The sequence below is a fragment of the Embiotoca jacksoni genome, unplaced genomic scaffold (assembly GCF_022577435.1).
Source record: "Embiotoca jacksoni isolate LCO1_2020_lvr unplaced genomic scaffold, fEmbJac1.0.p SCAF_50, whole genome shotgun sequence".
Taxonomy (NCBI): domain Eukaryota; kingdom Metazoa; phylum Chordata; class Actinopteri; family Embiotocidae; genus Embiotoca; species Embiotoca jacksoni.
Genome location: NW_027185404.1, coordinates 1,334,413 through 1,356,564, shown reverse-complemented (window position 1 = coordinate 1,356,564; position 22,152 = coordinate 1,334,413). Strand labels below are relative to the sequence as shown.

The 22,152-nt window shown below is 41.0% G+C and overlaps 1 protein-coding gene across 3 annotated transcripts in view; it reads right to left on the bottom strand.

Annotated features, from left to right (window-relative positions):
• The window catches only part of grik2 (glutamate receptor, ionotropic, kainate 2), a 269,550-nt gene that overhangs the window by 96,242 nt on the left and 151,156 nt on the right, over positions 1 to 22,152 (bottom strand). For all 3 annotated transcript variants that reach the window (XM_069171981.1, XM_069171980.1, XM_069171982.1), the window contains exon 8: positions 877 to 1,020. In XM_069171981.1, the coding sequence (XP_069028082.1) occupies positions 877 to 1,020 (144 nt within the window). The remainder of the gene's footprint in view (positions 1 to 876; positions 1,021 to 22,152) is intronic.

Below are 22,152 nucleotides of genomic sequence, written 5' to 3'. Positions count from 1 at the left end.
TGTATGCATATCTTCTGTGACTCTACAAATTGGTATACATTCCATTTATTATACTGCGCTCTGAACATTTTTAGGTAAATCCTTCTGTACAGTAAAGATCCTTTTTGGAGAGAGTACCTAAAAGATAGCATCATGAAAGTGTGCTGCACCCTTCTGGAAGAGAGCAAGTGTTGATATGACTATTCTGCATTGCAGAGCTAAATAGCATTGACCTATAAATCTTGGCTTCTTCCTGAATGACTAGGCTTCAAGAGCTTCAAGTCAAAGAACAAAAACCTCCCAAAGCAGCAGATGGAAAGAAGATGGAAGAAGAGGAAATGAGGGGAGGGCCAGGGAAGAAGAGATTTGCATGGTGAGAAACTGCACTTAACATAAGAACATCCAAATCTGGGTGGTTTTCTGTGCTCGTCAAGCCTCCACACATACAGTTTAATTCTTAGCCGTCTTCCCATGATCTCTGCAAACTGAAGGCTACTGGAGGGTTAGAGCGCCCTAAATATAGGTTGCCTAATCCACGGCCCTTCCACCGGCAGAAAGCTCTGGATTAGGCAACCCAGCATCACAAACGCTGCGAACTGTGGAGCAATTACCAACAAATTTAGACAATGTTCTGTTTTTGTTTCTGCAAGGATGATTAATGCTGAAACTCAGAGAGCATGCTCAAGATGGTTGCAGTGTGTATGTACACTGGAAAAAGTATTTCCATATAAATAAATACACATAAATAATTTCCGTTCATTCATATTCCCCTTCTTCTTGACTTAAAGCTTTAGCCTTATTTACATTCTGTGTCTGTCTGCTTTCCTGTGTGGGAGCATGTGTGAAGGTGATGTGTTCGTTGGGGGGGTGGGGGGAAGCAGGTAGACAAGCATCTACCTCTTTGATGAGAGCCATGAAGCGGTTCCCGAAGCGCCAGGGTTTGTGTCGGTTGCACTGTAATGAGCTGACAGTGATCTGCTGAGACTGCTGCACAGCCACGGCCACCACGTGCACGGCATCGTACATCAGCGCGGCGTCCGTCTGCAAGCCGAGACAGGAGGGGAGGTAGGGGGGGGTGGAGCGTCATTAACATGGAACACAGCACACAACAGATGAGCACGGCCAGACACCACGAATCTGTTCACAATCACAGGAATATCAGCATCATGATGGCCGACTCACAGCCTCAAATCAAAACTCAGCTGGACGCCTTTCATGTCGTGAAAATGGTCCTGAATATTTGATGGTTTCACTTTTAAAGTATTCGGCTCTTAGAAGACTCTTTGTTGAAAATGGCTTACGGCAACAATAGGAGGGAAAAAAAAGAATAACTCTGGAACATAAATTAGCTTCTAAATCAAAATGAAACACTTAAACAGTCTGCATAAATATGTGACTGACAATTGTTCATAATTAGGTTTAATTTGCAGTCTTCCAATATAGAAAATAAATGTTGAGTAAACACACAAAGCTCTATTTGTGCCAATCTGAGTGAAGAGCAAACGCAGGTCTACGTTCTGTGTTTTGGGAATGTCGAATGGAAATCTGGATAATTGATCTCAAAACTATATTTTTGGATGTTGCGGTGTTAATAAATGAATTGCATCGGGATTGAGAGTAATTTACTTTCCATGAAATTAAATGGGTTTTAGATACCTCGACAACCTTTTGATGGCTGTTGTAGTTGTTGTATGTTTGTACTGTGGCATCTAATCTCACAGCGACACATTTCACCAAAGCCCAGAAACTTTGTGTTCCTCTTCTACTTTTATTGTTTAATGGAAGTTAAACAACCAGGTTTTCTGTGTATTACTGCCCCCTTCTGCGGGTAGTAAGGCATTACTAGCAGGTAACAGTAAAAAACAAGGGAAACAAACATACTGGATACCATATAGTCGATATTAGCCAAACAGTTGGTCTGTGTTAGCAGCTTTTTACAACCCATATATTTATTTATTGAGACCTCTAGTGGTCATAGTAATTATAACAATAGCGAAGCAGGAAGTTCTTTGATCCTGTCATAGTAGGACATAGTATAAAGTGTGACAAACTCTGCATGAGACTGCTGTTCATGTCCTATGTGAAAACAAAAGTGAATGTTCACTTATTTTAACTTACGTACATAAATTAACTTATGAAATGTATATAACTCACGTCACATACGTAACTTACACATCTTAAGTTCTTACTTTAACCCTAACAGTGATCTTTACCCAAACCCAACCCAACGCTGACAGTTTCATAACGTTATCTACATGTTAATTATTGTTACCATGACGACAAAGGGCTGGTTCGACTGTTGTGAGTACTCTCCAACGGAAAGGTATCAGTGATTCTGTTATTTATGTAAAGAACATGTTGGTCCTGTGATCGAGGGCTCTAAAAACACTCATATACTGTATGTTGTTGTGGTATGAGGACGTGTTGTTATTTCCAGAAAACTTTCAAACAAATATTTAGAAAAAACTGACCTGTAACATAAAGCAGTAGGTCAAAAAGGAACTACTGCTTCAATTATTGAAGCTACTACTATCATCACTACTACTACTACTACTACTACTACTACTACTACTACTACTACTACTCCTCCTCCTCCTCCTCCTCCTCCTCCTCCTACTACTGCAAAATAAAGTCACGTTGTTGGTCTTTGTTTCGGTGTCCAGCTTTAACCCTTTCCTCCCTGGAGCTCTCTGCACATCAGGTTTTCTGACTCCACGTGTTGTACAGCTGTTATTCACTGTATAATTGTCAGTTTGCTTCAGGCAGATGAAATAAAGTACATTTTTGCTCGTTTATTACTGACTGAATTTGGGGATATTTTTTTTCAGGTGGAGAGGCGTGGATTGAAGTTTTTAAATAGTGGCTAGTCAAAGGTTATCGTCCACGTGTGATACTCATTTTAGAGTGCAAAGGGTTTCAGGTTGGAGCTGGAGAGAAACAATGTGTTTAGGTCCTTTTCATTGTCATAAAAAGCCAAACTGGGGAGTCAGTTAATTTCCTCAGTTTTAACCCATAGCATATTATTATTATTTTTAGGTCCCCTAATGACAAGAGTGCACATTCGGTATGCTAATGTTCTCCCAGCCAACTCTCAATGAAACAGTGATTCAGAACGTACTCGTCTCGCTGCTGCTCTAATATGCAAAACAAAGGGCATTAGCCAACTCTTAAAATCCTTTCAGAAAAACATAATGCATGTAAAAATGTGTGCACAGTAAAATATGTGTGCAGTATAATGGGTGAAATAATGGTAAAACTAGGCTGATAAATTCAGGTGTGTAATGCTGGACACACAAAACTGGCAAAAGTTGTGTTGTGAGGACGGATGTGGAAACTGCTGAGACCAGAAACTAATAGTCAGCTAAATTATGGTGTCAATAATCTTCTTATTTAATACAGCTACAATGGACCATTCAAGCAAATGAAATGAGAAACAAAAGGCTCTGGAGCCTGAGCAGACACAGGATTCCCAGGCTGTCTGTGTGCTGCAGGAATTTACTGTCTCTATCTGTGTCTATATATTTATACACTAAAGTCTTGGCAGTAAACAGTCGGTCCAAACAGAGGAGTGCTGCCGAAGCTATCAGAGAAGTGCCAGTCATCCACGCTTCACCAAAGAAGCCTATAATTCTGCAGTTCCTCCACAAAAAAAAATAAAAGAAAAAAGATTGAATTAGTGTTTGTCTCGCTTGATTGAAAAGCAATCAAAACAGCTCTCCACAGTTGTTGCATGGAAATCGTGCCCAGGGGTGTTTGGGAAGGCATTGTCCTGCCGGAAGAAAACACTCCCAAACCTGTCATTTCTCCCCGTCTGAGCCCTGATTGAGCATCAGACAATCGAGGCTTCAAGATTTAAAGATGCCAGTTTGGCTGCCTTAGTGTGTGTGTGCATATGTGTGTGTGTGGGTGTGGGTGTGTGTGTGTGCGTGTGTGTGTGTGTGTGTGTGGGTGTGGGTGTGTGTGTGTGTGTGTGTGTGTGTGTGTGTGTGTGTGCGTGCGTGCGTGCGTGCGTGCGTGTGTTACTGTATCTATATGCATGGGAGATGTCCGGAGGTGTTTCAAAATCAATCGCAGTCAATGAGCTTTCCTTGCAGAAATTGGAATGTGTGTGGCCGCAGGAGTGTGAGGTATTAATAATCTGTGAGGAGAAGGTGTTGAAGCAAAGAGAGTGTGAATTTATTGCAGTGTGGGTGTCAACTGGAGGCTGTTCAGCGTGTTGGGAGCGAGACCAATATGCAGTATTGTTCTGCAGATAAAGGTGCCAACGCTCGGCGACGGGGGGGATATGATCCACTTTGACTGTCAAAGGGTATTTCTGGGATCATGTGTCCAATCTCAATCCAACTGGAAAAGGTGTTCGCTCTTGAAAGCAGGAATGTACTTCATTCATTTCTATATTTTGTGCGTACAAAGGTAAATCTGATCCTCTGGGGACCATGAATATCCACAGAATATATTGAGTGTCATTCTCAGAAGAGAATTTGCCAACTGCTTCATGGACCTCAACACATATTTAACACAAAGATTTGCAGCTTTAACCAATGCAGCCATCTTCACGGTGCTGAACTTTGAGGAAATGTCGAGGATAACTAGTCCTAAAGTGGGGGAAGATATCATATTCAGCACAACCTGTAAATATCTGTAACCTGTAAATATGACCACACCAACCATTAACCAGCAGTGACGTCATCGTTGGTTTGTGAACGTTATGAAGCCTCCAGTTCAGATTCTGTCCGTCACCATCTTTGCTAGTTCGGAGCGGTTTGGAGCAGGAAGTGACCATATTTGGACGAGCTGGGGGAGGAGCCAGCGGTGGATCTAACTGATCTGATTGGAAACCTGACGATACTACGTCCCGCCCACCGATAGCTGTAACCTGACTGCACCGCAGGCCTGTCAATCAAACAGACACGCCCCCAAAAACAGGTCTTCTTGAAACTTCTTTTCTAATGAATGAGGGATTATTTTCAGATGGACCTCCAGAAAACTAATAAGAAGGAGTGACTTTAGCTAACAACACCGAGATAACTGATGGACACATTTTATTCACTTTGGATTTGATGAGAGAAGTTGAATGGGAGTCTATGGAGCCGGAGGCTTTTTGGAGCCGACCTCTAGTGGCACTCGCTGGTATTGCAGCGTAATGCACTTCAACCATTTTTCAGACCTGGAAGCTACGAACACTTGTATATAAAGTCTGCAGCACACAAACACATCCGGTTTCGTGTCTCAATGAATAACTCAGTCTACATGTGTAAATATATCTTAAGTTATAGAAGCAGTCAGTAATAAAGGCATTTAAATATATTTAAGAAAATCTGTAGCTTCTGAAATCTCTGCAGAATTCAACCTTTTTGTCAAAACATGATAATTACTGCATGATACTTTCACTGTAAGGTTTGACAACAACATTTGAGTCTCTGTTTTAGGCCTTCATCACACCCTCAGAACAAGGCAGAGGTAGTAAAGCCTTTATTCCCCTGGCCTCTGCACTGAGAAGATTTCGGTATTACTTTATTTCATAATAAGAAGTCATTTGAAACATGTTATTTGAAAAAATAAATGTAAATTATTTTCAAGTAAGTGCTCACTCAATAATTATTATAAAAGTAAAAACATAATCCACTAATATACAGAACTGAGAGTTAAGATCAAGCCTGTCCAACCATTTATTCAGTCAACAACAATAACAGTTTTAATTGTTTTGTTAATAATGTAAAATCTCAAAGTTTCAGATCAGGTCTCTTCATGTTGGGACCAGAGTGAGTCGCCTCACTCTGACTCTGACATCATCCTTTACAAACGTCTCACACTTCTCTGTGTGTTTGAGTGTGAAAGAGTTTAATGTGACTGCCGGCTCTGATGTTCACACCGCCATCTATTTCCTCTGCTGTAAAGCCAACAGGCCCGCAGGGACCTCATAATAGCAATGTGACACCCTGTCAGTCAATCACAGCTCTGATGCTGCAAACACGAGGAGTGAACTGGGAGCCTCAGACACACGGCTGAGGAGGAGGATAACGATGATGATGATGTGTATTTTAAGGAGATTGTTAAAAGGCTAAATTGATGAAGAGATATTCAAATTGAATCCTTCCAGTTGATACGGTGTCAAAGTTATAAAACAACATTTCATGAATGAAATATTTGTAAAATGTAACTCAGCAGCCGAATGTGTTAAGCAGTGATGAAGATGAACGGAGGCTCGCTAGAGGAGTTCTGGCAGCAGAGGAGGGTGTGTGTGTGTGTGTGTGTGTGTGTGTGTGTGTGTGTGTGTGTGTGTGTGTGTGTGTGTGTGTGTGTGTGTGTGTGTGTGTGCCTCTCCCCGGTGTGAGCCTCACAAGTACCCGTCAGGCAGACTTGCAAATGATTTAGCAACACCGGCACTTCACTCTATAAACATCTCATTAAAATCAATTATGTCACTCCTGAATGAAATTAAAGCTAAATGCTTTAAAAGCTGCTTTTCCCTTGTGTCAGCCAATATGAGCATTACCCCTGACGCTGTCTATTTTTCCACCTCATTCTCTCTCTCTCTCTCTCTCTCTCTCACACACACACACACACACACACACACACACACACACACACACACACACACACACACACACACACACACACATACTCGCTCTCACACTCAGAGTGAGAGATTTATTAAATCTCCTAAACTCAGATTGATTTGAAGTCTTTTATGAATTGTTAAAATGCCCAGGCCTGTGAGGGTCCACCCCCCCCCCCCCCACACACACACACCAATTCACATTCACACAGAGACACACACACCCTCTCTCTCCTCTCTCTCCCTCTGTCTCTCTCCTCCTAACCAACCAGCTCATCAACATCGCCATGGAAACAAAGTGGCAAGAAATAGCTTTTCACCAGACTGGGGTGAGGGTTATCATATTGCAGAATGCTATCAGTAAATGCACTCGGCACACAGAGCGGCCGAGCACAGAAGAAGAAGGACTAACTGGAGAATTAAGACTCACAACCAGCTTCTGAAGACCGATATAAAAACACAATGATTCCAACGTAATCGCTTTAGTTCCCATAATGCTAAAACTTAACAATAAGACTTCAACAGGAAGTATAAAGTAGGTTTGCATTCTCCAGTAAAACCATTCTAAGTACAGATTGTGACCCTAATTGACTTCCTAATTACTAATTTAATATACTTGTTTCACTGTTTGCATCACTCAGGTTTTAGAAAGAAGGCCTGTATGCATCAACTGATAAAATGACTTCATTATAATACTCCTACTTCACACACACACACTTCAAAATAAAAACATTTTGTAATTATTTTGAATCTTTCTTTTCTTTATAGGATCTAGTTAATGTGCCACTCCAACAGTCTCAAACATTTTAATAAAACATGTCCAGATTCTGGGACCCCTCGACTAAATTCAACTAAAACAATAAAGCCAGCAAACGTATGTAAACAGGTAATAAAGATTTCAGGATCAGAAGCTGTAAAGATTGGAACTACGCTTGTGATTTAAAGCTCTCTTGGTACGTTTCCATCTTCAGAGGAAAAACAGATTGTTTCTGTCAGAGATTCAGCTTTTCTGTTTGAGCTCTTAAAAAGAGGATAAATTTCTCCCACCAGTCTGAGATTTAGTCAATTATATCCTGCAGACTTTTGACGAACATTACCCAGGTTGTGAACATCAGAAACTGGAGGACAATTTCAGTTTTGTAAATTTTTGAGAATGATTATATAATTATCTGTAATAACTGGTATTTTGTCTGTCAGACATGTTCTTCTTATAAAAAAAAAATAAAATTAAAAAAAGCACAATAATTATCTGCAATCATGACCTGATCTGAAGTCACAGATCCATCGGTCGGATTATTATCTGAGGTATTTATACTTATTAGGATTTATTAGAATCAGGAAGTTAACTGAGGTTTCCCAGGGAACCTAAATATTGTTGGACATTGCCGAACCGCAAATTACAATTTAGACATTTAGCAGATGATCTTGTCATGAGAAAACTAAAAGGAAAATATCAATTGAAGGATTCAATCAAAATCATTTTTATTTTTCTGTAGACGAATTCTGCTGGAATAAAAGTGAACACAGTGATGAGATGCAACGCTGCAGACGGACAGAGGTCGAATCAGAGCCTTCCTTTACGTTTCTCCTCGGGGGACAGTGATGGATATATTTTGAAGTTCCTCTCAGGAAGCGGGCCACCGGGCCGACACCAGTTTAGACTGGTAATAGCAGGAAGGTGGGAAAGGAGGTCGCTGAAGTTGCATTTTTCTGGTTGGTTCCTGAAGCAGTGAGGGAAGGTGGCTGCAGCCGGCTCTGCTGCTCAAGCAGAAAGCGGCGGCCACGCTGCTCCGGCTCTTTTGATTGAAACATAAACACCTTGACAGAAGACCCGCACTCAGGAGCAAACTGGGAAAGTAGCTATAGGAGGTGTGTGTGTGTGTGTGTGTGTGTGTGTGTGTGTGTGTGTGTGTGTGTGTGTGTGTGTGTGTGTCCTCCCTGCCTCACTGCTCCTTGGCTACTTGAAGGGATTAAAAATTGAGCATGTTTTGTACTCTTTTGGAGTCTCTCAGAGGCCTTAGTCATGACTAGGTCACTCACTGCCATCAGCTATTCCTGCTATTCTCAGCACTAAACACACAAGCTGTACTGATATGTCATAAATTATTGTATCCAGAGCGTTCTGGTGAATTCTCAGTTTCAGGAATCAGGAAGGAGAGAGGAGCTGAAAGTCGAGCTGTTACCTGCTCGTTTCTCCACCTGAATCCTGATTGAAGGAGATAATATCTGTCATCTCAGTGAAAATAAACCTAATTCACAGGCTGATACCTGAGACCGGCACAGAGATGGATCGTTGGCCTCATCCAGCACAATTAGTTTAATGATACTGGATTAGTTCAACTTAAATTATTCTTTGTCTCTTTAATCCAAACAGGATTCTCATGTAGTACAACTATGGTACGCGATATGTGGAGTTGGTTAATGCTTCACTTTTCACTAGAAATAAGAAAAGTAATTATGACGGCTCAAATTTCACTCAGTTTGTTTTCGACATTCAACTTCAAACACGACATGCACAGCGATGGTTTTATAAACTCCAGATGACCACAGAAAAAAAAAATGTAAATACTTTCTTTTCCACAGCGATCGGGACAGCCTCTACTTGACTTTTTGCAATTGTTATTTTTGTGATAAGACTGATAAAAAATACAGGAAGTTTTAAAAGGTGCATTAAAATGTCGAGCTGTGCAGCAGGCTGGTGAGAAACATGTGAATTTAACAAATGCTGCAGAGGTGTGCTCACTGGAAGACAAACACCACAACTCACACTGTAAAGACCAAAATAGTAATCCTTTAGACGTTAAAAGAATAAATATATATATATATATATTTTTTAAACAGGTGCTTAATTTATTTTGCAGGTTACTGAAGATAAATACTCAAATACTAAATTAAGCAATATTACACTCGAGGGTGTGTTTTAACATCATTATTGATGCAGTCGGGACCGAGGTGCCTGCGTACAACAAGTTAGCAACTAAATAAAATATGTAATCGAAATGTTTTCATATTGTGGAGCAATTCACTCTCAAAATATACAACTTTTTGTTTGTGCTATCTCAGTTTCCATGGCAACGCATGGGGTTAGACAAACGCTCTAAAAACAATCAGTAACGTCAGTAGACTCTTATGTAACGTATGTAATGTTTACTACTCCAGGAAGTAGTCCGTCCCTTAGCAACCACGTAGCAACAGAGAGGATTTCTAGTCTCCAACTGAATAAATACAGAACATAGAAACACTAAACTGCTCAGCTAGCTCAGTCTGGTTGGAACAAAGATATCTGATGAACAAAGATATCTGATGAACAAAGATATCTGATGAACAAAGATATCTGATGAACGAAGATTTCTGATGAACAAAGATATCTGATGAACGAAGATATCTGATGAACGAAGATTTCTGATGAACAAAGATATCTGATGAACGAAGATATCTGATGAACGAATATTTCTGATGAACAAAGATTTCTGATGAACAAAGATATCTGATGAACGAAGATATCTGATGAACAAAGATATCTGATGATATCTGATGAACAAAGATATCTGATGAACAAAGATATCTGATGAACAAAGATATCCATGGACTCGTGTTTTTAACATTTAAGCACCGTGTCATGTGTTCAAACCAAACCGGTCCAGCTAGCCTCCGCTGGGATTGTAAGTGCGTGACTATCCGTGGTGTTACGGTACGGGTGCTCGGAGCGACCAAAATGGTTGACAGTTAACCAATCAGAGCCCTGGGTCATAATTCACCTGGTTAGTATTTGGAAGGAATCCTAGTCAGAGTGTGGATGTCATGAGAAACTTCACAGCTATAAGTTTCACAGAACCAGAACTCTCCCTCCTGAAATTAAAACACCTACATGAGCAGTAGATGAAATATGTAAAAGATGCTTTTTAAGTTGAGCTGCAGGTCAGAATCTAATGAATGTTGGATGTTCCTGTTCGACTGACTGAAACACATTAGTGCATTTTACTAATCTACCATATGCCTGACTTTACTTTTTAGTTAAAAGCTTTGTTGATGTCAGAGAATGTACAGCGACACCTGCTGCATTATCTCACACTGCATTTACCCACAATCACTCATCACCGTCTGGAGTGCTGTGGTGTGATTGAAATGATTTCAGTCCACAGATATCCATAATATGTAATTAAAACTAATGAGAATTATAAAATGTGTTGTTTATGGTGTAAAATCCACTTTGATACAGCTCTCAACATAAATAAGTAAAAGGTAAGTAACCTTTACAGAAAAAAGACGAGTTTCCCATGTTTCCATCACATGTTTACCACATGTTGCAACATATGATAACGTGGGAAAATATGTGGAAAAGTTTTCACAAGGGAATCTACATTGGCTTCACATATTACACAAATAAAATGATCCAAAACCATGTTTCACATGTCGTGTGATCACAGTAGTTTTTGCACGTGAAATTCCCATGTTTCCTCTGTAAGTGAACGCCTGAGAAAAGTGGGGTTCACTTGAGATGTGTTTGTTCTGTTGATGAGAAAAGTTTTTATTGGCCGACATGTGAAGGAAATTAAACCGAATTTGAATATGTGTCTTATCACACAGGATCCAGCGTCCCGTCCTGACTATCAGGCCTGTGTCGCTCGTTTATGTCAGTTTATGAGGATTTTCCTTGTGAATGTTTTGTATATGCTGTAAATGATTATTGACTGACACAAGACCAGCCAAAAACATGTTTTCTGTGTTAATAGGAGGAGGAAAGAGTGGAACGGAGGAGCTCTGTTCTGCCCCCTCCTGTTTCTGTTATTTAGTTCTTCTTATTCACTTATGTTTCTGTTTCTTTTGTCAGGCAGCAGAGCAACTGTGATTGTTTCATAAATGCTCTGTTAACCAGCAGGCATTACCACACTGCTTAGCTGCAGATGAAATCAATATTTTATAATCCCAACACACAAAATTAAAACACGCAGGTTAATGACAGCAGCTGTGCTCTGAGATGGTGTAAAAAAACTGCAGAACAAGTCTACGCTGTTTTATAAATGTGTGTTTCTGAGATGTCTCAGAGGGAAACTGAAGCTGAAACAGAGACTGAGACGCAGTGCAGCCGAACACGATGCAGCCGAACACGATGCAGCCGAACACGATGCAGCCGAACACGATGCAGCCGAACACGATGCAGCCGAACACGATGCAGCCGGATGATCTGCACATTTAGCATTACTTTAGTAATCGAGGCCGTTCTGACTACACGTCAACCTAACTTTTTAAACACCACCTTTTTTGGAGAGATATGCAAACACAGTCTAGAAAAAGAAGAATTGATGTTTGGGGAAGCAGTGCAACCCTCTAAAGCTTTCCAAATAAATACGTGACTTCAAAGACCTTTTACTGAATCTGAACAAGAATAAATGCTCACTTCCACTGGATTAGCTACTGTAGCGACCTGCATGACGTGCCCACCGACTGAATATAAAAGTGTTCGTAGCTTCCAGGTCTGAAAAATGGTTCCGATGCAGAAGTGTCTTCAGCTGCAATACCAGCGAGTGCCACTAGAGGTCGGCTCCAAAAAGCCTCCGGCTCCATAGACTCCCATTCAACTTCTCTCATCAAATCCAAAGTGAATAAAATGTGTCCATCAGTTATCTCGGTGTTGTTAGCTAAAGTCACTCCTTCTTATTAGTTTTCTGGAGGTCCATCTGAAAATAATCCCTCATTCATTAGAAAAGAAGATTCAAGAAGACCTGTTTTTGGGGGCGTGTCTGTTTGATTGACAGGCCTGTGGTGCAGTCAGGTTACAACTATCGGTGGGCGGGACGTAGTCAGGTTTCCAATCAGATCGGTCAGAGCCACCGCTGGCTCCTCCCCTTGCTCATCCAAATATGGTCACTTCCTGCTCCAAACCGCTCCGAACTAGCAAAGATGGTGACGGACAGAATCTGAACTGGAGGATTCATAATGTTCACAAACCAACGATGACATCACTGATGGTTGATGATTGGATCTTACTGTTTTTAATCTAGAAGCTAAAACTAACCAGGTAGTTCACGTGCCAAATACTAACCCATCCCCAAAAAATATTTTTTCATTTACTTGTTTCAGTCCTGAATATTGATGTTGTAAAGAGTTTAAGACTTATCAGAATACTTCCTGTTGGTTACCCATGATCAAATCTACATGCTAGCATACAAAGCTTTCACATTTAGCTGATCATTTTATTAATAAGGAGTCTCTCTTTCTGTGTGATTTTTTTTTTCTTCATATTTTTCTCCTGAATCTTAAAGAGTTTCAGTAAAAACTGTTGACAGCGAAACATGTGGCTCATTTAGAGCGACGGGATCACCCGAAGTAACACAAACTAAACTTCATCTACCGACATGGTATTGGAGTGAAGGCACAAATATTAGAGATAAAAAACCTGAACAATTGTTGTATAGATCATCCAAATATGGTCACTTCCTGCTCCAAACCGCTCCCAACTAGCAAGATGGTGACGGACAGAATCTGAACTGGAGGCTTCATAATGTTCACAAACCAACGATGACATCACTGATGGATGATGATTGGTTCACACTAATTCAGCCAATAGATTACAGAGAAACAATTCCAGTAGAGAAAATAGCCGTCACGTCATTTCTCCTTGTTGTTTCTCATCTCGGAGGGTTTTTCATCTCTGAAAGGCGATGCAGATGTTTGTTCTATTTATAGCACACAGAGGTCACTTTCCTTTCAAGGAACTCGCCTTGCTCCCAGAGTTCATCTTTTTCCTGTGTTTGTCTTTTTTAGAATAACATATTGATGATTTCATTACTGTGGCAGCTATTTGTGTATCAGTGACACAATCAGCACCACAGAAACAGAGCTGGCACAAAAGCTTCTCCTTATTTAACTGCACAAGAAATAAAGTTACACATAAACACTGTAGATTAACTGACTCAAACACAATAAACAGAAGAACGTCAGGAAACAGAATTGAATCAAGTGGCCACTTTAGCAGTAGTTTCTATCATAAGCTTACAAATTGTTGTGTTTGTGTATTTTTCATTAGAAATTAGTATTAAATTAGAAGTCAATATGTTTTGGTTTTAAGTTAGAGATGGATATTGCTTAGATGTAACGTTTGTAAAGGGTTAAGTCAAATATTTTGGGAAATTTGTTTACTTGAAGATAGATCGATACTTCGATATTCATATTCAGACACTGAGGCCACATTCATCTGTAGCAATTCATTTGTTGAGCCAAAACTGTTCATGTATAAATACATTTGATGCTAGTATTTTTTAAATATGATTATTTTTAGGCCACCAAAGAAATTTAGAATATTATAAATAAAGGATTTACCACTTGAAATGGTTACCCGGTTGTCAATGTATCTATGTATTTATTAAGCTCCCAATTTATTCAGAATGAATTGCATATTAGTCCTTAATAAGGTAGTTATGACTTGACAGCTTTGTGCATCAGAGGAATTTAGATGTAGGAAGTCTGAGTGAGTCTCACCAACCGGCCCCTGGAGACAGGAGCAGAGGAGAGGAAGCCAGCATGGCTCCATCTAAAGTTAAAAACATGAAACTGTCCCCCAAGAAGAACAGCAGTGTCAGCAGTTTCAGAAAGAGCAACTGACAAAGGCCTTTAACAGCAGAGGTAATTATGAAGGGACCAAAGGAGGAGTTCAGGTGACCTCATGTAGGGGGAGGTCAGGGTCGATGGAGGGGTCAGACAAAACATCACACACAACACGTCCCTGTTCGTTTCAGTCCTGAACATAATATATATTAAACATGTACAATATGCGGGTAAATGAACAAGTTCAGAGACCGCTGCTCATGCGTGGACACGGATCACAGCACTGTGATGTGCACGGAGCAGCAGGAAGATAAAACCCTGATGAGTAACTGATATTTATTTATTCTTTGAATTTCATCTCTTGATCATCTTCAGTTCCTGAGTTCCACACGTTTTTGTGAGCAGCGTTCTGGGTGCGTCTCAGTAGTCTAGGAACTTATTGATTTACCCTCATATTTATATATATTTAACAAAGTATACACTCTGGTAATATAGTACGATATACAGCAATTCAAGATATAAAATATAATACATGTAAAAATGTTAAATATAATTTTAGACCAGTGGCTGTTTTATCAAAATGGTGGCAAATCCTAACACAGCATTAAAGTTGGTTTTACATATTGCACATGTGTAACCATGACCTACATATCTGCTCGTATTCACTTTACATAATCTGTTTTATTTTTCACCCTAAAATAAACTGCAGCAGGGAAACACATCTCGATCTTCTTCTCTCCGCCATCAGCAGCGACGTCATTAAAGAGATGACACTGACTGGGAGAGGGAGAGAAGAAAGAGCATGTCACTTATTCCCTCCATTAGCTTCATTAGTGCGGGAGGATGAGGCAGATTAAGACCGCAGCGGGTTGGATGATGATGCGATTTGGCAGGGTTATCTGTTATTTCAGGCCCGGCCATTTTGGCGCCTCTGTTTGGGTTGGGCTCTAATGTGATGTGATGCCCGGGCCCTCGGGGGCCGCACTGCCGTTGCTACCAGCCTCTCTGATTAAAATCTGCTCTCACCAGCCAGCCTCGGTCTGGATGCCCTCACGCTCCCCTCTCATTTCCATCCAGCCTTCACTTCCCATCCCACATGATGTGTCAGCGTGTTGCCGTGGAGTTGAGGAGACAAATTCAGGGCAGACACTTCGCATGCCAACACCTGTACACTATCCACCGTCAGAACAACACCAACATGCTGCCGTGAAGGTGAAGTAAAAATAGAGAAACACTCAGTTCAGCTTTCAAAACGTATCTCGTGTAAAAGTGCAGCAAAAAGCATCTAAAGAAGGGTCTTTGGTCTTATTGACTAATCAATAACTGGTGAATTATGATAAAAGAATAATCACAGACAAATAACACAAGTCTCTGCAAACTAAACACGCTTTACTACCAAAAACAAGTCTTCATTTACAATCAGCATGGCTCTGCTCCGTCTCCTCATCAAAACAAAGCAAAACAAACTGTGCTTGCTGGTCAGAAAAACTGGAAGCGACGGGCATTGTGGGTAATGTAGTCGTATTATTGGAATGAGGAATACTGTCTGTTAAATTAGTTTTACACTTCCAGCTGTAAGAGACTCCACTTTTGTTTTTGTGTTGAATGGATTTTAATCAAACAGCTCATATTTTGACAGCAGATTTATCCTCAGTGAGTTCTGTTTGAGCGCCGTGGTTCTCCAAGTTCAATAAATGAATGAAAAAAGATTATAACTACAATATGTCAAAGGAAGTGATGACATATTACTCTTTTCCAGGCTTTATCAGGCAGTTTTAAACAAAACAAAAATCAAAATATTTTATCCTCAGCTTGCAATTTTTTCAAATTTCAACAATTTTACAGCAAACCAAATTACATTTTTTTTAAAAATCCACTGCAAAATCAACAATTTTTCATCACAATAAGCACAAATAATCCTGAGGGACTGATTAAGCTTCAGATGTTTTGAGCCTGCCAGCTGTTTAGCACTAAAAGCCCAACGCTCCTTTACTTTAGTTTGATGCTGTCACATGTTGTTGTGCAGATTTACACAGTCAGATTAGTATTCATATGTTTTGAAGAACAAATTCACATTGTTTTTCATTATTTACAGTTCAAATCATCACAGAGAGGATTCTGTGTTTTGGCTGCATGTTATGTGCACACAGTTGCTCCGTGAGGTTGATTGTGAGAGAATGATGAACATCTACAACATGAAACAACCATTCAACAGTTCAACATCCTGATCGTTACCACACATGTTTCTAATGAAGCCATTTTGTTTTTGCATGTAAATATATGGAGGATAAAATCTTAGCACGTTTAAAATGTTAACGACCTTCACAGCATCCAGATGGAGAATGACAGCAGTGAAGTAACAGGCTGCTCCAACATATGTAGTTCAACATTCAGATACATTAACTTTAAACTCAGTTGAAATAAGCTGTCTCCACCTGCAGCGTCACGGCTCGCTCATCATGTGACCTGCAGAACATCCTTGTAGTCCGTGTGCGTCTGACTTAGATGTGTAACTGCAGTGAATATGTGTCGGGGTCTGCTGGCTGCCAAAACACATGCGAGCCCACAGCAGTTTATGTTTCTACACAAACACCGAACACACTGATGGAGATGTGAAGCAGCTGCCGCTCGGGTGTCTTCGTACATAACGTGCGTTGGCAAGACGTTTCCTTCTTTTTCATGGATTATTGGATCGTTGACGTACAGACATGTGTGGTCAAATTTTGACTTATGAAGCATCTGCATGTGCAAAGCTATCATTCACAAATTCTTATGTATAAGGATGTGAAATGAGGTCAGAGGTAAACTTAACACACCTCAACAGGAGGAGCTGAGTGAGGCCACTGTCATCACCTCCTCTGCTTTGATTGGCTGACTGACGAAAATTTCTTTGTGCCAGTTTTCAACCACTTTCAATTTGAATGTGACCTTTATATCACATTTAATAAGGAATTTGTTTCCTCCACAAAGAAGAGCCTTGAAAACACCATTTAGTCTAACATGAAACAATCAAACTGTATTTTACACAAAATAATATTTATATATGATAATAGTTGAATAAAGTACCTCTATGGGCTTAAATGGATGATACAATTGACTCTGGACTTAACTGAGTCAGAGAACAGAGGAAGGAGTTCCTGCTCTCTGGAGCTAAAAGAACCAACGAAGGTGACAAAGACACAAACTGTCCAACGGCACCTGTCAGTCACCACCGCTGAAACAGGGGACGTGTGCTCTGGGACCAGATTCTCCGAGAAGTCTCTCCAGATAACAAGATAACATTAACTCCTAAATTAATGGTGTCTGATTATTGAACAACTTCCTGTATTCAGGACGGCCACCTCACTCAGTGCAGCCCTTCACTGCAAACAGCTCGCTACTGCAGACGTGTGAAGTTTGAGATCAGCGGTGAGACGTCCTCTTACTGCTCAGTCCAGAGTTGGAAGAGGCCAGATGAGGAGTTCAGGGACTGAACTCACAGGTGGCGCTCAACAGGCAGCTTTATATAATGATTTCCACATCGCTATGCACCTGCCCATCAACAGGTGACGACTTGTATGAACAAACCTCAAAGCAAAAAGACAGAGTTTGGATGAGAAAAGGAAAATGTTCTTCTGTGTTCTCATTGAATGAAATGTGCTCGAGAGCTTTTCTTGGTTAAAAACATGGTTAAAAATGTCATGCAAAACTCTGTCTGTGGGATTTTAAAAGCGTCATGACAATGATCTTATTTCAGTTCAGCATGTTAGAGACAAAGTAAGAGGATGAAATGGAAACCAAAGGATCAACGTGATGCTGCAGGGTCAGCGTGGATGGAGATCATCGTGGGACATTTTCAATCTTGGCTTAAATAGACCGATTCATCCAAAGGCAGAATTTCTATTCCGTTACGGTGAGCTGCTGTTGTACACTGAGATTTTACTAGTAGGAAGTGATCCAACTCAAACAGAGACTTTTGGCAGCTTCACACAAACAGCATGTTACAGATCTCAACCTTCAAGAGCTCGTATTAGTCGAAGCCTTTCGACACCACCAAGCTGCAGAGCAAAGCTAAAAGCTTTTCGAGAGAACCAGCAGGCTGAGAGACAGGAGCAGAGTGGACTGCCTTCAGGCTCTTGTTTATTTCTGAAACTCTGCCTGTGGCTACAGACTTCCAGATGGGACTCTGGCTTCACACAAATCTCTCCCATGGCAACTACAGTGCTTCTCCCTCCACCAGGGGACCCACTGACCACTCCCATCCCATAAAAAACCTGCGAGATGAAAAACTATTTTGCGTTGGGGAGATAAAAAGGTTGAGTCAAAAAAGGAGCAGGAACTTACAATAGAAAGAAAAGAGGAGCGGATGACAGTGCTTCACCGTTTACAGCATAGAATTGTGTCACAATAATGTGCCTCAATATCAGAGGAAATTGACTGTGTAAAACCGAATCATTACTATGGCTGACTTTCCTTTGTAATGACAATATGTGTCTCTCCACATCCCATCACTGTGTATGCCCCTAAAATGATGGCAGGAAATGAGTCCTGAAGATGACTGCTGGCTGCCGATGAGAGTGACACCGAGACGACAACTGGAGGATCGTTACCACGCAGAGCAGAGCAGAGTATCAGCTCGCTTTACAGGAAGCAGGACGCGGAAGGCGAGAGCTCACAGGATTTAAGGCACGGCGGGGAAAATGGCAAACAAAGAAACTGACATGATCTTTAGTCAGTTTCTGTCTGAACAGATTAATATTGAAGAAGTTGAAACATCAGTTAGAGACATAAAGGGACCTCAGGTCTGGACAGCAGTACATCCATTCATCTAGTCTCTGAAGAACTCACCACGTTTAGGTCCCACTGATCTGAAAGTCCGTCCCAGCATGCACCGAGAACACGTTACAGGATGGGATGGATTACAACCCAGGCAGGAACGTCTGTTTACGACTATCTGGTCAAATCCAGACTGAAAGATTGGTCCAATGCTGACATATTCTGAATTTAAACTTTGTATAAGGAGTTAAACTTACGGTGTGGTGTGTTGTTATGGTGAAAAAAAAAACAGAACTTAAGGAAGTAGAACTTTTAAAGTTAACTAAAACCGAAGAGGGCAACCAGGCAGCTCAGAGGTTGAGACCTTGGTTCTTCTCAGGTCCAAATTTGTATCACACGTTTCTGCACAAACCTCCATAGACCAGCCCTGCGGTCCAGTATTCATACTACCATAACCCACTCGTTTGTGTGCAGTGTGCAGTTGTCCAGACTAATGTCTCCATGCACAAGTTTGCATATTCTTTATGCACATAGAAAGACGACCACATTCACCTGTGGTGACCTGGAAGTTTCTGATTAGTGATGTTGGCAAATAGGCAGCCGTGTGGTTGAGTTACAGAGACTCTACTCCAGGTAGAGGCTGCTGTCAGTTCTGGTGATACCGATGTGTTTGGTTGAACAAAAATACTAAAGACAGTTCAGCATATCTTTGGGTCTTGTGAGTAGTGGCACTAAAAACACATCAGGAACATGTTTTTGACACATTGATCATCTGACTGGATTAGGAATCCATCAATATCCACTTCAGATAATAAAATATTTAGCTCTACGCAGTCCCTCCAGGAAATCTTAATCTTGCGATTGCAATAATGTACGCAAACTTCTTAAAAATTTGCAACATTTTTGAGAAAGACAAAATCTGCCGCAAAATATATATATTTTTTAAACACAACAATAAAAAATTTAAAAAAAAATTTAAAAAAACTCCTGAAGGGAGTGATTAAAGTGTTGAATATGAAAATAGATAACTTCACCAGAGGATTCTCTTCAAGAGATTCGGGTGGAGAAAAATCAAAACCATCTCAAGCTATTAAAGGGTTAATCTGCCTTTGTCCTACTAGTCCAAAGGAGAAATAATGTCCTCATGTAATGTCTGCTTCCACTGCTGTCACTGAAGATATTAAACAATGACGTAAACTCTTCCCTTTTTCTCCCACGTGTACACATCCAAACATTTACTCGGATGCAGTAAATAGACCAGAAATAAAACCATAACAGGCAGCAGTGAATATTAAAACCAAACACAGAGAGAGTCGGGGGCAATGAAACCAAACTAACTGAGAACACATTTCACACCTGACCGCGTGCCTTCATACTCTCACAGTCACACACTGACTTCTGACTGGAGGACACGAGTCTGCAGTCATGAACCGCCCACGACTACGGTCCGACCCGCCGGGAAGCCTCGGCCCCTTTGATACTGTCGTATACCTGCAGGGAAGAACTTTTGTCCCCCCTTCTGTTTGTTAAAAAAAAACCTGACATGCGCTGACGTCGTGGGCTTCGCTGTACTCTGTTGTCGGTGGATGAAATGGTGGATACATTCTTTGAAGCATCACAACTCCAAACAAAATAATGTAATTATTCGGTACCCATTCAAGTTAGAGATAAACCGGTAGTTAGTCTCTGGTGTGGAAACTTACTCGCCTACACAGCTGGAATGTAACTGACATGTATTTATATGCACAGTTTTAACTCGTACATACAAACCTTAACAGAACGACCTGAAGAAGTCAGGGTCACTCAGAAAGGTGCCATTCTTCTCTTACTCTTAATTTCAAGAACACAGATTGGTTCTTTTCAATTTCATTGGTGATTTTTTTTTTGAGCTGTACAAAATCATCTTTTCATAATAAATTGAAACAACTTTTGAATACTGCGTAAAATGATTTAAGGACTGAAAAGGACACTGTGACAAAGGAAGAGTAGCTTTGATATCAAAGCAGTCGAGATATATTATCTCTGGTGGTAAATTCTGAAAGCAAAGAATGTCTGAAGTAAAAAGTCAAAAAATATATCTGCAAAGGTGGTTTCAAATGAGAAAAATATTATCTTAATTTCCAAAAAAAGTAAGATGCCAACCAGGGCCGACAATCAAAGACTGACCCAACATGTGATGGCAGAAAGCACAAGTCATTCACAGCAGAGAACCTTGAAGTAGGCCGAGGAAGGCAGAGCAGTCGTCCCTCTCTCCCACACCATCCTCAGGTGTTCCCCAACCGGAGGAAATATACCTAATACCGATATCTAATCCCTCCAGCATGTTCTGGGTTTTCTCTCTCGGTTCTCTACCGGTTGGATGTGCCTTGAATATGTCCAAACGAAGGGACCCAGAAACCATCCTGATCAGCTGGCCGAGCCACATTAACTGACTCTGTTAGCCCAGTTAGCCTGCAATGCAAACATATGTCCACTGCTTGTATCTGGGATCTCTTCCTTCCAGCGGGTGACGGTTTAAATCAAATCCTGCCACTCACTGTAGCCTCACCACATCGGTCTGCTACAACTTCTATATGACTGCTGAAGTCACACCGATCTGGCTGTCGACCTCCGTTACCCTCCATCGAACAATACACCAAGATATCTGAATGCAGTGACTTTACAGCAGAGAACCATCGTCTCAGACTCAGAGGTGCCAACTATCATCCCAACTGCTTCACAAGGACTTTACTCTTGACCGGTTTGTGCTGGAGGTCGTGGTCGATCCCACAGGATCTGTCCCTGACCTCCATATAACTTCCTCCGAGACCTCTGCCGGGGATTTGGTTGAGGTTTCCCTCCACGGTTGGTTCTGTTCAGGGAAACTAAACAATATCCACGGTCGGGGTGAGCAGTTCTCCTCTCCAGCTGAACACAGTCACCTGACGGTCTGCCAGAACCCTCGAGGACAGCTAGAAGTCCTGCAGCTTCGCCAAACTCCATCCACACCCATGCTTTTTCTTCAATGACCACCGAGCAGCCACTTCCTGTCTGTTGTTTTAGGAGAGCCCTGAGACAGCCATGGCTGGAAACCTCCCTTCTACAATAAATGAAGAAGAACCTGTTTTAATCATGGCCCAATTGTATGCCAGTCAAATCACCCTCCAACAGTTGTCTTCATCACTGTTAATTAAGCAATATTACACCAGAGGATGGGCTTCAACGTCATTAATGTCACGACAGTGGGGCAGACAGGACCGAGGCGCTTAAACAGCAAGTTACCAACTAAATATGTAATCAAAATGTTTTCAGATTTGCTATCATAGTACAAAACA